Source organism: Planococcus citri, chromosome 1, assembly GCF_950023065.1.
Source record: "Planococcus citri chromosome 1, ihPlaCitr1.1, whole genome shotgun sequence".
Lineage (NCBI taxonomy): Eukaryota > Metazoa > Arthropoda > Insecta > Hemiptera > Pseudococcidae > Planococcus > Planococcus citri.
Window position 1 is genome coordinate 4,724,649 of NC_088677.1, and position 13,323 is coordinate 4,737,971.

At 35.9% G+C, this 13,323-nt stretch overlaps 1 protein-coding gene across 7 annotated transcripts in view; it reads right to left on the reverse strand.

Moving 5' to 3' along the window:
• The window catches only part of LOC135845551 (sodium-independent sulfate anion transporter-like), a 122,444-nt gene that overhangs the window by 7,526 nt on the left and 101,595 nt on the right, over positions 1 to 13,323 (reverse strand). For all 7 annotated transcript variants that reach the window (XM_065364203.1, XM_065364221.1, XM_065364212.1 and 4 more), the window contains 5 exons: positions 6,482 to 6,831; positions 6,190 to 6,385; positions 5,870 to 6,090; positions 1,398 to 1,581; positions 1,144 to 1,308 (listed from right to left, as the gene is read on the reverse strand). In XM_065364203.1, the coding sequence (XP_065220275.1) occupies positions 1,144 to 1,308; positions 1,398 to 1,581; positions 5,870 to 6,090; positions 6,190 to 6,385; positions 6,482 to 6,831 (1,116 nt within the window). The remainder of the gene's footprint in view (positions 1 to 1,143; positions 1,309 to 1,397; positions 1,582 to 5,869; positions 6,091 to 6,189; positions 6,386 to 6,481; positions 6,832 to 13,323) is intronic.

Below are 13,323 nucleotides of genomic sequence, written 5' to 3' on the forward strand. Positions count from 1 at the left end.
GAGCTCCACCAAATCAATCAAGGTGGCGGAAATTTGATTCAATGTACTACATTTGGAGAGTGCCCCAGATGTTTCTTGATGACAGAAGGGTGGATTTTCAAGTATTTCTCACCCTCCTCCACTAACCACTAAAAAAAGGACTTTTTAGGACTTTTCTTTTCAGCAGGTTTCAATATTGCTTCATTGCTAGAGCCAGGTGGCCAGGAGGGTAGTTTTTGAATTCATCAAGGTCGGAATGTCCCCCAAAGGAACAGTCTCACAAAAATGGAATTAGGAGGAGGTTTGAGTGAATCGAGAAATGATTCTAATAAAACTACTTACTTTAAGCGAGATGAGAAGGGAACTATGCACCTAGAAATGAATTCAGGTAATTAGCAATTTTTTCATAATTTTCAACAATTTTTTCCCCAAAATTTTTGACAATTTTTGCCGAATTGATTTTTCAAACATCTAATTCCATTTTTTCTTATCTCCACCCCTTCTCCACTCTTTCCGGTAGCACAAAATATACATCAAAACGCGATTTCCAAAACTTATTGATATTCTAACCACGAGCTCGACTCGACAACTGCATTCATATCTTATACACGATCGATTAACTCATCGTTACCACGAACAATGTATCAGACAGTGCAATTCGATGAACAATTCATCAAAATGACATACCCGATACCTACCAACCAGGTAGGTAAATTACGTAAAAAGGTAAATCAACAACCGAACAAGTCGATACGTACGCCTTCGCTTATTTAATCTCGCATCAACGCGCGTACCGTTGCGTTAATCGATATTCAATCTAATTACGTTATTTATTTAACGACTGTTAATCAACTAATTAATCATTTCCGGCCGAGAAAGAAATCCGAACTGTTACAAGAAGGAAGAAAATTAAGTACACTACAAAGATATACATATACGAGAACGATACGCAATGCAAAAAAAATTCCATCAGTCAGTTTATACGTACATACGAGACCTAGATTCAATTAAGAGTACACAGAATCAATCCTTTTCGTAATTAGATAAAATGCCAAGTGGCAAGGCGTAGGTCTAGACCTACGTATCCTATCCATATTTCCAAGCAGATTTGTACAATGATGCTCGAGTTATGTAACACATTTACTATACAATATAAATACTTACAGAATACTTTTCCGACGGAAATATCCTCCAGAAGCGAAAGTAAAGGAACTATGAAAATGCCCGAGCCCAATTTGGACGTCATGTCGAAAAAATCATAAGTCGTGTTGTCAACGACGGCTGAAAATGGCGGCGGCTCGATACTAGGCAAGCCTGGGCTGACTTCGGCTGAAACAAAATAGACGCCATGGTAAGTGATACGGATATGGAAATGGATATACACGTAAATATCGTCTCGTATATGAATGAAATCTCACCTGATAATCTGAACGGAGGTTCTCCATGACCGTGTTCGTGGAACATATACGCGATTGTTCCGCTAACCAATACGACTAGAATATTACGGCCCGTCGAGAGGAACCATAGGAACGACTCGAGAAACCTTTGGCACGCGGTTTTCTCCTTCGTGTCGTCTGGGCAAACTTTGATGTCTTTGACTTTCTGTAACGTGAGTTGCAATTATCAATTAATATTAAGTACATAGTTGTATTTTATATCTAAACAGTGTACAGATAGAATAATTCTAGCAGAAGGGAAAGTGATGGTGAATGGAGGCAAAAATTGGGTTTTCAAATTTAGGTAGATGTCTCAATAAAAATTTTGAAGAATAGGTACCTACTTATTATCAATTAAAATTGACATTTTTTCAATAAATACACTAATTTCCACAAAAATTGCCATGATACATATTTCAACAAAAATGTGTATTGTTATTCCCCATTAAATTGTCATTTTTTCCACTGAAAACTCTCCCATTTTCACTAAAATTGCCAGTCTCCAGTTTTCACCAACAACACTGCCATTTTCATTCACTGAAAGTTGTCATTGTTCACCATCCACCAAAGTTGTCATTTACCATTGAAATTGTCATTCCTTTCATCCTTTGATCACTTCGGCTTATCTTTTCCACCACAGTTGCCAAATAGACCACTGGTGATGTCAATACCACTGTAAAAGGTACTGATATCTCTGTATCAATATTCAGGAAATATCAACACCCAAAAATATATTCTCCAATATTCATATTTATGGGTAGATTGTTCTCATTTCCACTTCTCATTCTCATACAACAATGGTTGATGTAGACTTTTACATCAACTAAGCTATTTTCCATCATAATAATGGGAAAATGATCAATTAGTTATTCAGTAGGAATCTTCAGTCTTTTAAAGAAGCCAGGTTAATCAAAATTTTCAAAATTTTCCCATCATTTCTGATCCCTTGACATCATCTCAACAAGGTTGATGTAAAATTTGATTCTCGAAATTTATGTTGACCGATTTTTCAGAATCAAAATTTCTGATTAAGCGTTGAAAAGTTCAGACAGTTCAGTAAACATTTTTAAAAATGTGATCTTGTTCAAAGAGGAAAACAAATTTTTTATGGCAGCGATAAAATTATGCATTCTTTTTTCCATAGTTTGGAGTTGTCAATATGTTGATACCATAGTTTGGGGTAATATCGACCAGGTTTTGGAGGTTTTTTCAGTATGTCTCCACAATGGGGTGACTTGGGGGGCTGAAATTTGGAATAAAGGTAGCTTGAACCTTCTGCTATTGATTCATGTGCCCAAATTTGATTTTTGATTAATTGGTTTTGACTTATGACCTCTTGAAGAGTGGCTGATATTAGCCAGCAGTTTGGCTAATATTGGCCACCTCTAAAATTTCCCATAAAAAAGCAGTCTAAAAAATCTCAAATTGTTCAAATCCATCAACACCAACCTCAACCAAATTTTCAAAAATTTGGGAATTTAGAAAATGACGTTGATTTTGTGAATGTATTAAATACATTCAGCAAATTTTGCTGATGTTGAATTTCACATCAACATTAACATCAGCATATTGTCAACTTGAACATGTATTATGTAGTTCAATACTCTTAGATAAAGTATTGCAAGAAGAGTTACTTGTTCAACTTGTATAATTTCTACAGACTTTCCATCTATACCTCTCAGAAGTGGCTACGTTGATGATGCTTTCAGCATGCGCAATGGTCAACTTCAAGAAAATCATTTTTGAAAAATTTCCAATCTTGAAATTTTATCACATAGCTCCATCAACCGTATATAATGGACGAATAATTCAATGTTGAAAATGAAGAAAAATGTGACAGTTAGATTTTGGATGCAGAATCCAGGAAACCTTCTGCGCATGCGCCAAACATGATGTTTATAGTGTCGTGATTGGTCAGGCGCTGGTGGAGAGAGAGACGGTTCAGTGTTGCAGTTGCTACACAGTCGACATCACTCGTAACTATCTCGTAACACAACCAACCATTTACCAACACTAGTAAAACTGGCGCATGTGCAGAACGTTTCCTGGATTCTGCATCCAAAATCTGGCCGTCGTATTCTCCAATTTGAATTATTTGTCCATTATATATACGGTCAACGCAAAGCTCTGAGCACCAGAACAGCAGAGGCATCAACCTTTTATTCCTTATCTGGACCGCTATTCCAATCGGAAATCACATGAACATTTGGTGCAAACCTTCAAATCAAGTTTTCAAAGAATTTGATAGCATCCTCAATGTGTGGTTACCCAACCCTGTGCATAATTGTGTGGAAGATGATAACTTTCAAATCTGATTATATGTGTGGTAAGGTAAGAGACAAGTTTGTGCAATATGTAGAGGCATTCATTACAAACTTGGATTTGGAAGGTTTGCATCAAAATGTACCACTGGAATAGTGGTCCACATAAGGAGAATATAAGGTCGATGACTCGATGAGGATGAGCAAGGGTAACAGAAATGCACACAATCTGTTGCCAGTATCTAAGAGCTGTACTGGGTTTGAGCACCTATAGGTAGCTGATTACAGAACTCAGGGTCGTAAAAAGCTAAAAACCCGACTAGCGATGCATCAGCTACTCTGTAGATATAGCATAGAAAACAATGGGAAACTACTACCTACATATGTGAACCTCATAAAAACATTAGATTCCTTAGAATGATCAATGTGGCATAGGCATTCACCTCACACTGTTTGGGTATCACTAAATGCAATTTCAAATGTCCTGTAAAGGATATGGAACCACAACAACGATGGTGACAATGAGTGGGAGGTTGATGTAAATTTTGATGCCAAAACTGGTCAATCAACATCCATCACCACATGTGATGATGTCAATTTTGCTCACGGGTCAAAATTCACACCCTCTTGTGGGATCCACAAATGATGGATGTGGATGGGTCGATATTCACATCAAAATTAGAATGATCATTGTTGTATGGATTGTTGTAGATGTTGCTTCTACTTTACCGGGGATTGCATGCACTAATTTAGCGTGATCATTGTTGTACGGGTTGTTGTATGTAGATCCAGTTCCTAGCATAGCTGATGGTATCTTTTGGGGTTTCACCGTTGACTATTTAGAAATGGACAGCTAGTGGCTCATAAGCCTAATGTACAGCCATTGTCTTGAACAAGATAAGTCGGGTTTGCAATCCCTGCATGACATCAATCTTGTAAACATTTTCCAGATTCGGGCATATGCAGAAGCCAAACCTCGACCAACTGATGAACTATGTATGTTCAGGACCATTGGCTTATGGACCACTAGCAGTCCTGAGTCCATATCTAAAAAGTCAATGGGTTCCACAAGGTGATTTTGATGGTGAATTTGTAGTCACCAGCTTCAGAAGTTTTCTTCCTCTTGCTGTTTTTCCTTGTAGGTATCTTTCTCTGTACCACCATCATGAAAATACCGCAATTTATTTCAATTTTCTACGTTTAATTTCTGCAACTACAATTTCTTGTACTTCTGCTGTTCTTGCTAGAACACTGTTTTGTTTGTGCCAAGAAGTGCTTCCATGAGATCTTTAAGAGTCTTTGGTGACACCATCTTTCAAAGGCTGCAATTTTCTTCTCACATTCTGAGCTCCATGGTCCATGTTTTGCATGAATACATTAGAGAACTGTCCACATGTAACGGTGCACAATCCTCTTGTACAGGCTCAAGTCCATAGTTTGATTTCCAAGCACTTAGCATAAGTTGTGAACTGCAGTTCTAATCAGGACTATGAATCCACAATGATTTGGGTTTTGGTTTTAGGGTCTGGATTTGAAACAAGCTGATCTTTGGTTCGGGTTTAAACAAAATTCAGTTGTTTTAAATTGGGTTTCATTTTATTTTGGTTTGGAATTTTGTCAAAATATAAAGGATTAGGGTTAGATTTGAATTGGGTTTCAAGCAGTTTCAGTTTTGGGGTCAACCACCCTGGTTCTAGCCATTCCAATTTGTGTCTTGATTTCTTCAAGATCTCTGCCATTGTTGTTTATTATAACTTCTGAGCGTGGAATCTGTTCAAATTTTCTATTTCTTGTAACCTTACTTGATTCACTACTGTTTCCTCATCAGTCTTCATTTTCATGAACTTTGTAACTTTTGTTTTGCCTTTAGCACCTAATGAAATTATAGTTTATAAATTTAACTTCACAAGTCTTCCTGGCATCATTCACAAGAAACATGAATCACTACTTCACTAGTCTTAAATGATTTTGGTGGATCAAATTTAAAAAATGACAATTTGAATTCACTGACATCAAAGCATAGTAAATCACTATTATGTCACCCTACATTTCCAATGTTGGAACCTTTTTTTCGAAATTGAGGGGCTGAGGGGGCACTAAAAGGTCTTATTCCAGAAAATGTTCTAGCATTCTCCACACCAATTTCCATCCACCACCATTCACCAACCACTAGCTATAAAACTTTATACATACCCTCAGCACGAGTAACACGACCATGCACGTGAATCCTAATACTGCATCCCACGTTCTGATGTCTTTGTAATGTATGGCTAATTGATCCCACACATCGAAGAATTTACTGGCACTAAAATCTAAACCTAAGAGATCTTTAACTTGCGTCATGGCAATGCTAATGGCAGCCGCTGACGTGAACCCAACTGACACTGGGCCACTGATGAAATCTACTAGGAAACCTGCAAAAGAACAAAACGATATTTTTAGTCATTCCAGTGAATTTCCCAATACAATGCAGAATTATATGAATTTATTGTTGAACAATCCAGTTAACATACCTAATTGTAATGCACCCATAACCAGCTGCACGAATCCCGTCCAAAAACACAACAGGATGGCGAAACTGGGTCCGAGTCCATGTATATTCTCTCTAATCAATATAGCTTGTATTGCGGTAGGTGCCACCGAGCCATCTTTCAAACTACCCAGTATCACATATATGAATGATGCCAAGAATGACGAATATAAGCCATACTGCAAGTAAACCAATAATCCATTACATACATCGCTTTATAGATAGAATGACCTAAAAAAAAGACCTAACGTATTGAAGACCAAAATGTATCTTACCTTGACCGGGACACCCGCTACACTGGCGTACGCCATAGCCTGTGGAATGATGGTTAATCCTACTGTGATGCCTGCTACTAAATCCGATACGAACATATTTTTTTCATAATTTCGTACCATGTTAATCACAGGTATCCTCTTGTATAGGACTTTTTTGGAGCAACACCTTCGGTATGTGTCTTCTGCCCAGCTTGATCGGCTCTCTGAATCTTCATTTGAGTCGTTTATGGCGAATGTGTAATTGTCACCGTTTGCTGAACCGTTGTGACTACTGTTGTTGTGGCCGTTGGTGCCGTTGTTGTTGTTGTTATTTGGGATATAACTGGCTCCATTTGATGGTAGTCCGTTGACTGTAACAAAATGAGGAATAATGGAACAGATTATTTATTTGATGAGCGAGTTGCGAAAAGAGTTGTTTGGCCCTTGCTTATTCATATTCTAATATATTTTATTTTTTGTTTTATTCAAAAATATTTTCAATAGTGATGAAGGCATTATTCTTTTTTATGGACACTTAATTCGCAAGATGAACAAATTTTCTGCAAAAATACTATTGTCGTTCGCGAACGATTTGTTCGAAATTCAAGAGGTTCTCAATGACTGAATCACTCGTTCCAGTGCTCGAGCAAATGGTGATATTTTCACTTCAAGAAACTTGTTTCAAACGCGCTACTCTTCAAAAAAATCAGTCGTTCGCGAACGATTTGTTCAAAATATCACAAATCATTCGCGAACGGGATCAAAATTCAGACTCCGGTGAAAAAAATGAATGAAAATTCCAAATGCGCACGATTGACGAATTTTCTTCAATAACATTATAGTCGTTCGCGAACGATTTGTTCGAAATTCGAGCGATTCTCAATGATTGAATCACTCGTTCTCGTGCTCGAACGAATTTAGTGATAATTTCACTTCGAGAAACTTTTTTCAAAAGCACTACTCTTCAAAAAAACAATCGTTCGCGAACGATTTGCTCAAAATATCACGAATCATTCGCGAACGAGTTCAATCAAATTTCAGACTCGGGTGAAAAAACATGGAACGTGCGTACTTTCACTATTCAATTCATTTTTTTTTTTTTTCAAAAATACTGTGGTCGTTTGCGAACGATTCGTTCAAACTTTGAGTCGTTTTTAATACTCAATTGAATCACACGTTTCCATGCTCAAAAGAATCGTGATAATTTCACCTCATCACTTCAAAAAAACTCGTTTCAAAAGCGCCACTCTTCAAAAAAAGCAAACATTCGCGAACGATTTGCTCAAAATATCACGAATCATTCGCGAACGAGCTCAATAAAAGTTCAGACTCGGATTAACAAAAAAAAAAAAACACGCAACTAGCGTGAGAGAACCGGCTTTTCGTAGAAAACATGATCGATTATTTTTTTTAAAATAATCGATTAATCGAAAGAGTTTCAGGCCCGATTAATCGATTAATAATCGGCCCATCATTACCCATCGAGTTCCTAACAAGAAATAAACTGAGAAATCGTTTGGGTATTAAGATAGACATTAGTGATTATTGCTAAGCAAAACATTTATGCTTAAAAAAAAATAGGTATACCAAAAACAAAACTGATGAGGAAGTCTGCAAAAGTCTGCAAAAATAACAAAAAAAATCAACAAAGCCTACCTAAGCTGAAATGTCAAAGGAACACCTGAACCGATTCTTCATCGAGTTTCTAACAAGAAATAAACTGAGAAATCGTTTGGGTATAAAGACAGACGTTAGTGATTATTGCTAAGCAAAATATTTAAAAATAGGTATACCAAAAACAAAACTGATGAGGAAGTCTGCAAAAGGACGCAAAAATGGCAAAAAAAATCACTGAATCTGAAATATCTAAGGAACGCCTAAACCGATTTTAATAAAACTCGAAATCTCAAAATTTCGGCAATACACCAGTCGGGAGGGATAAAGCACTTTGTTCAAAATTTCATAGGTTTCGAGTTTACTCTGCCACAAAATTGGTACATAAACACATATATATATATATGTTCACGACAGCACACTTATGAACCCATGTATGGGTTAATCTTGCATAAGAAGTGAACCAGTAGGTTTACCAGCCTGGCTCACTTTGTAAAGGCTGTTACATAACAAGTGAGCCACCTGTTTCAAACTAGTTTTGTCAAAGTTAGCTGCGCGCACCAAATGTTTCTCAGAGATGTTCGCTAGATGTAGTACTAACATGAGGCCTATAGAATAGGAAGTACTGGTGGGCATACCCAAAGCCCTGTTGAAATTGGGTATGCACGATGATAAATTTGACTAATGATTTTTCTGCATTTTATTGCTCTATGGGAATACTGTTGATACCAAAAATTTTGATGTGGTTCAGACTTTTTGACAACCAAGCAATTTTCACAAAATTCAATATAGTTCAAAAAATTTTAAAATTTTTTTGAAAAAATTTTCTCCAAAAATTTTTTATTCTGTTTCTTGATACAGATAAATTATATATTTCAATGACTGTGCAATTAGAATTTCGATTAGTTAATTAGAACAGAAATTGAAAATGATTTTTAAAATTTTGAAATTTTTAAAATTTGGCTCATAAGCCTGCCGCGATGCGTATATGGATTCCTTACTTGGAAACTGGTCATGCTAAGAAATACAGCTTTCTGATTGGCTGTAGTAAGCTGTAGCAACCTGCTCCGCTGTTATCAGTCAGATTATCGAATTTCATATTGTTTTCGGATTCCGCGTAAATTATAACAATAATCAAAATACAATAATAATTGAAATTTGGAAGACTTAACTTATCTTACATGGCTCATTTGATAGAGTTTTTTAATCAATCGAACAAAATAACAAAAACCATTTGCCGCAAATGGCAAAAGTTTCAGTTCAGCATCAAATTCTAGAATTTGATGATGAATTAGAATTGGCGAATGTGTGCTACGCTACGTTCTGATATCAAAATGTACGCAAGATAATATTAACTTATTGAAGTTTGGCTAAAAAATGCATTTAGTGAATCAACACAAAACAAACTTAACAAACGCAATGGAATACGCGAGATTCGCATCCTAAAGCAAAGCAACTTGTAAAATAAAATATGATCAGTACTTCAAACTTCACAATATCAATACTTATTTGCTATCACACTACTTGCTTAGACGAGCATTATACATTGCACTTGAATAAGATGCGTTCATTTCACCTAAGTTGATAAATATGAAAATAAAGAATGCTTCCTGCCAAGCTAGAATTATTCGTATCTATATCGATTGAGAATTGAGATGGATGAAGGATGATTGATTTATCTTTATCGAGCCGCCGAAATCGTATAATTACGTTGAGTTTGCATTCCTTTTTCACAAAAAAAAAACATCCTCTATTTGCCAATGTTTATATTTCAGACGACACATTTTTCATGTATAATTATGAATTATTTGCGTTTCACACTTCACAAAAATGCGAGATAAATTAGAATTGATAACGTGCAAACTACGAAGTGCTTAGAAAACGCCCACTGGCATTTTGGCCAATCATAGGGCTGTATTTCTTAGCATGACCAGTTTCCAAGTAAGGAATCCATATACGCTGCCGCGATGCCTATATATATATGTGCCCGCGTCTAGAAAAAGGGTACTAAGGGTAATTTTTTCAACATTTTTTTTATTTTTGATTTTTATGTAAAATTTCGTCAAAATTCGAATGAGACCGGTCCCAGACCCGTAGAGTGCTTTTTAAGCGCGCTACACGCGTTTTAAGTGAGTAAAGTCGAAAAATAAATTTAAAAAAAAAAATGGAATTTTAGGGTTTTGATCAAATTTTATTTTTCTTTCAGGGTAACTTGGGTGAAATTTTTTTTTTTTTTATTCTTATGTAAAATTTCATGAAAATTCGAATGAGACCAGTTCATTTTTCATTTTCAATTGAAATCATTTTTAATAATTATTAGTTTGCACAAAAATTCATTATTCATTGTTCAAAAGCAAAAAAAAATGATTAAATTAGATTTTCTATAAAAATTCAACTCGTAAAAATAAAAATCGCAAAAAAAAATTTTGAAAAAATTTTGTGCCCGAGGCGGGACTCGATCTCCGTACCTCTCGCTCCACGAGCGGGTGCCTTAACCAAGCGGCTAGCGCTACTGCAAGGCAAAATGCGTTTTTCAACAATATACATATTGCTAAACAGCGTCGAAAACTACATCACCACGCGAAGTTTCACGTTTTTACACTCAAATTACGTGAAAATACAAACGTAAACTTTAAACCGCTCTCCTGTAAAATTTACGTTTTTACCCTTAGTACCCTTTTACTAGACGTGGGCACATATATATATATATAAACTTTAAGGAAACCTGAAAAAAAACTAATGGTCCCACAATGATCCCAACACCCCAAAACGCAAAGAAAATTTACTCCGGACCGAAACTGTCACAGTTGAGACAAATACAGTACCTGACTTTTCTTCGAAAAGCCCGTAAAACATTAAACTTGGGTACTTTCAATGAATTTCTTTTAAAAACACAACGAGTGTTCTTGAACGATTCGTTCAAAATTTTAACTGTTATTGGTGATAGAATCACCTCGAACAACTCTCTCAAAATATCATGAATCATTCGCGAACGAGTTCAATCAAAATTCATACTCCAATGAAAAAAATTAGAAAATTGGAAAATGCGTAGTCTACTTTTACTGTGCTATATATATTTATTTTTCAAAAATGCTGCGATCGTTCGCGAACGATTCGTAAAAAAATTTTCAACCGTTCATATGTTCTTAATACTAAATTAAATCACTCGTTTCCGTTTTTGAGTCAAGTAATTGTGAACATTTCACTGCAAGAGAACTTTTATCAAAAACATCACTCTTCGAAAAAAAAATCATTCGCGAACGATTTGTTCGAACTTCAAAGTATTATGAATCATTCACGAACATAATCGTTGAACATTGAAAATCATGCCCATTATTTGATGACAGAATTGTAATTTTTAAATTTGTGAAACACAACTGGATTCATGCAATTTTTTTGAGATTCCAGTGATGGAAATTTCAACTCTTTTCATCTAAATGACTTTGTTATAAATACAGATTTAATTCATTCCGGACAGACGGAGTTGATTATCGACTAACATTTTCAATTTTTCGAACTCAAAATTCATTCTAATATTCTACAGTCCATAAAAGTTGTGTAGGTAGCTAGAGGCACAAAACTTTCCAAAACGTATTCGTCCGGCATATGACAATAGGAGTAATTACACCCCCCCTCCCCCCGGCCGATCCTCCGGAACAACTTTTTTCTCAAAGGGGACATCCTAAGGAATGTTTTAAAGCAAACTTGCCAAAAAAAAAGTTGGCCTTACTTACAAAATGGCGGCCATTTTGATTGACAGGTCAGCCGAAATCACAGATTTTGCGTTTTAATTTAACAAAAGATCATGCGAAAATTTATCACCTGTCAAAATTTCAAGTGCTAAAGTGCGTTTTTCGATTTTTGGTGAATTTTTGAAAATCCAATTTTGGGCCAAAAATGAGGGAAAAAATCAAAATTCTACCAAATTGACCAAGAAAGCTGAAATTTGGGATATACCCGATTTTTGACATGCCAAATCGATTGGAAACGGTTTCAACCCGTTTTGAGCAGTTCTGGAGCCTCCAGCAAATTTTTGAAACTCGAAATTCCCACAAAATTCCATCAAATTGGAGTTGTAAAGCTAAAATTTATTCTAAAAACTAATTTCAATACGCTACGAAGTACTGCAGGTGAATTTTAAGTCGTTTTGGATCCTCCAGCGACTTTTTGAAAATTCCTGAAGTCTCCAGCAGATTTTTGCTACTTTAAATTTTCACAAAATTTCATCAAATGGAGATGGAAATCTGAAATTTACTATACACTCCAATTTTAACACCCTCTGAAGACGACTTCAAGTGGGCTCAAGTAATTTTAGAGCCTCCAGCGAATTTTTTTGAAAATTACTGGCGCTTCCAGCAGATTTTTGAAACTTGAAATTTCCCGAAAATATCACCAAATGGAGATGGTAATTTGAAATTTACTGTACACTCCAATTTTAACACCCTCTGAAGACGACTTCATGTGGGTTCAAGTCATTTTAGGGCCCCCAGCGACTTTTTTGAAAATTACTGGACCCTCCAGGAGATTTTTGTAACTCGAAATTCCCACAAAATTCCATCAAATTGGAGTTGTAAAGCTAAAATTTATTCTAAAAACTAATTTCAATACGCTACGAAGTACTGCAGGTAAATTTTTAGTCGTTTTGGATCCTCCAGCGACACTTTGAAAATTCCTGAAGCCTCCAGCAGATTTTTGAAACTTTAAATTTTCACAAAATTTCATCAAATGGAGATGGTAATTTGAAATTTACTATACACTCCAATTTTAACACCCTCTGAAGACGACTTCAGGTGGGTTCAAGTCATTTTAGGGCCTCCAGCGACTTTTTTGAAAATTCCTGGAGCCTCCAGTAGATTTTTGAAAATTGAAATTTCTCCAACATTAATTTATCAAATGGAGTTGGCAAGCTGAAATTTACTTCGCAGACTACATGGTGGTTTCAAATGGTTTCGAAGCTTCCAGCTACTTTTAGGAAATTTCAATTTTCCAAAAAAACGTCATACAACCTTTCAAAAAGTTGCTGGAGGCTCCCAAACGACTTGAAATTCACCAGCAGTCAACTTCGTAGCGTATTGAAATTAGTTTGCAGAATGAATTTCGACTCTCCATCTTAGTTTGATGATATTTTGGGGAAATTTCAAGTTTCAAAAATCTGCTGGAGGCTTCAGGAATTTTCAAAAAGTCGCTTTAGGCTCCAAAACGACTTGAAATTCACCTGCAGTACTTCGTAGCGTATTGAAATTAGTTTT